We start from the raw sequence: 2,838 nt of genomic DNA on the forward strand, positions 1-2,838 counted from the left end.
TTTCGCCGCAGGTACGCGTTGACAGGCAGTTGCAGGTCGCGTGCTCTCCTTTCCAGAGTACGTCGCCTCGTTCGTCCTCAGTGACGGGCGTGGGAATTCTTGGTGGGAACGAGAATTTGGGAACGCATGCGATTCTCGGGGGACGGATGAGCGCCCATAGATTGTTGTAAATGTGGCAGATAGTCAAAAGTTCCCATCTCTTCTTCGGATCAGGCTGTTGAAAACCAGTTACCCATTTCCATGCCTGGCGTGACTGGATAAAGACACCTTTGGAGACCTTTCTTCTTATTTCAAGTCCATTTCGTTCTGTTTAGTTCTTTCACTCATAGGCGAAGGGAGTCAACCGAATAGCCAATAGAGTTTCTTGTCTACAGGAAGACGATTGAAAAGCCGCGCTCAGAGGGGCTTGACATACTTCCTCTCACGGAGACCCTGAAAGGTGCAGGTGACCCACTTTAAGTAAGGGCGGATCTATCTGTCGTTTATTTGCGATGGATAGCATCTGGAGCTCTGCTCTAGCGTGAGGCCAAGCAAGACGTAGGGCCCCTTAGTGAGGCCTCCAGTGAAAGCTGAGCTAGAGGTAAGGTTGGGGAGTTTGTTGTGCCCCACTTTGAGAAATAAAGTGACCTGGACCTTCAAGTATTGATTCTGATGGAATCAGGAACTGTATTTCCTGAATCCATTCTTCTCAGAGCTTGGTAACTTCCTCCCATGATTTGGTCTCCTAGTCTGATTCCCCTCAACGACCTTCAGCATGCATATAAAAGATCAGAGTCCTTGTCTTTAAAGATATTAGAGAAGTGGGAGCTATTGCCGGAAGACTTGTCTTATGTAGCTACTGAAGGAGCAGAAAGCAGGAAGAAAGGAGAGAACAGTTTTGGCCCCAGAAGAGCTGTTTTCAAATGCTGAGCCCCAAAGCCTTGTGCTGATCCTAAAGTTTTTAATATAGATAAACTTGAAGAAAAAAAATGCTAATAAACCTGAGTACCAATCCTTTATTTGTGTTTTAGGTGTCCAGCTATTAGTTTTAGCCTTGGAAACTCCTTTACACAAAAAATTAGAATGAAAGAACCTTTGGATGGTGAATGTGACAAAGCAATGGTACCACAGCAGGGGCTTCTGGACAAAATTAAAGAAGAACCTGACAATGCTGAAGTAAGCATTTTCACCTCAATTTAAAAATTTAAAAACCTTCTTTTCTATCTAGGGAATTGAAAATTTTAGTTAGGCAGTTTTTGGTTTATAAGTTAAAACAACCCAAACTGATTTTTTTCCTCCATTAGGTGGGTAAATCAGGTTTTCTGCTCTTTGAATGAAAGATGTTGGTAATTATGTGGTATTTCTTTTTGTGAAGGGAAGGTAATATGTATTACCATTTTTTTCATACTTGGCACTTTAAAAATTTCTCTGGTATGTGATAGTAATTTCCTTTCTTTTGTTAAGTATTTATGGTCAATGCCAGCCTCTGGGGATCCAGGAATGAGCAAAGTTAGCTTAGTCCCTTCCCTCATTGAATTTATAGATTAGTAGAGGAGATAGAGATTACAGAAGTAGGCCAGGCACAGTGGCTCATACTGGTAATCTCAGCACTTTGGGGGTAGGAGAATTGCTTGAGCCCAGGAGTTCTAGAGCAACCCAGGCAATATAGCAAGACCTTGTCTCTACAAAATAACAAGAAATTAGCTGTGCATGGTGGTGCACACCTGTAGTCCTAGCTGCTCAGGAGACTGACGCAGGAGGATTGCTTAAGCACAGGAGCTTGAGGTTGCAGTGAGCTGTGATTATGCCACTGCACTACAGTGTGGATGACAGCCCTGACTCAAAAGAAAGAAAAAAGAGATTACACAAGTAATTGATATATATATAAAATTACAAATTATGATAAGTGGTGTGGAAGAGAAGCCTAAAATGGGGAATCTGACCTGGTTTTGGTTGGGGTTGAGGGGCTAGAGGCTGGAGACTGGGGATGCTAGGGAAGGCTTCTCTGAAGAAAGGATTTGTAAGCTGAACTAGGAAGAATGAATTGATTAGGCAGAAGACATGGAGGAGAGTGTTCCAGACAGAGGAACACTCTGAGTTGGAAAAATGCGTAGTTTTTTTTTTTTGAAGAACTGCAAGAACTGGGCCTGGAACAAATAAAGTATAAAAATGGTAATGATGGTAATGATTGTCACAGTAATATTGGTATTAGTATATCAATATGTACTATGTATCATTCATAATAATATGACATTAATATTAATTTATTACTACTTATGTATGCCTAAGAGTGTGCTAGTCACCATTCTCACAACCATATTATTATCCCCATTTTATAGATGAGGAAACTAAAGTGCAAAAAGGCTGAACAGTTTACCACAAATCACAGTTAGTAAATGAAAAAGACTGATTCAAATTCAGGTAGTTAGATTCTAGAGCCTGTGCCATCTTGCTTCTATAAGGCTCTACATGCAGTTTGAGGCCAGATTATACAGGACCCAGTGAACCCTGTTAATGATAAAAATCATAACATCTTTATCTTAAGAGCAATGGGGAGCCATTTCTAGGGTTTTAAGTGGGAAAGTAAGATGAAACAGAATTGTGTTTGGAAAGATCATTCTAGCTACCTTTAGGAATACAGATTGGAAAGCACAAAAATCAATACAGGGAGACCAGTTAGATGTTTTTTTTTTCTTTCTTCCTTGGCAGTTCTTTTGCTTTATACTATAGTTATTGGTTTTACTATATAAGCAAAACAATATTTTAAATATAATTGATGATAATTTAAATAAAAAATACAAAATAATAAAGGAATTTATATATATATATATATATATATATATATTTTTTTTTTTTTTT

The 2,838-nt window shown here is 39.3% G+C and overlaps 1 protein-coding gene across 1 annotated transcript in view; it reads left to right on the forward strand.

Moving 5' to 3' along the window:
* Positions 1–2,838, forward strand: part of ZMYM6 (zinc finger MYM-type containing 6) — a 52,555-nt gene that overhangs the window by 130 nt on the left and 49,587 nt on the right. Inside the window, exon 2 of the mRNA XM_008054542.1 lies at positions 1,011–1,155. Within this exon, the coding sequence (XP_008052733.1) occupies positions 1,063–1,155 (93 nt within the window). The 5' untranslated portion in view covers positions 1,011–1,062. The remainder of the gene's footprint in view (positions 1–1,010; positions 1,156–2,838) is intronic.

Source organism: Carlito syrichta, unplaced genomic scaffold, assembly GCF_000164805.1.
Source record: "Carlito syrichta isolate Samal-C Ts95f unplaced genomic scaffold, Tarsius_syrichta-2.0.1 Scaffold296312, whole genome shotgun sequence".
In the NCBI taxonomy this organism is placed as follows: Eukaryota; Metazoa; Chordata; class Mammalia; order Primates; family Tarsiidae; genus Carlito; species Carlito syrichta.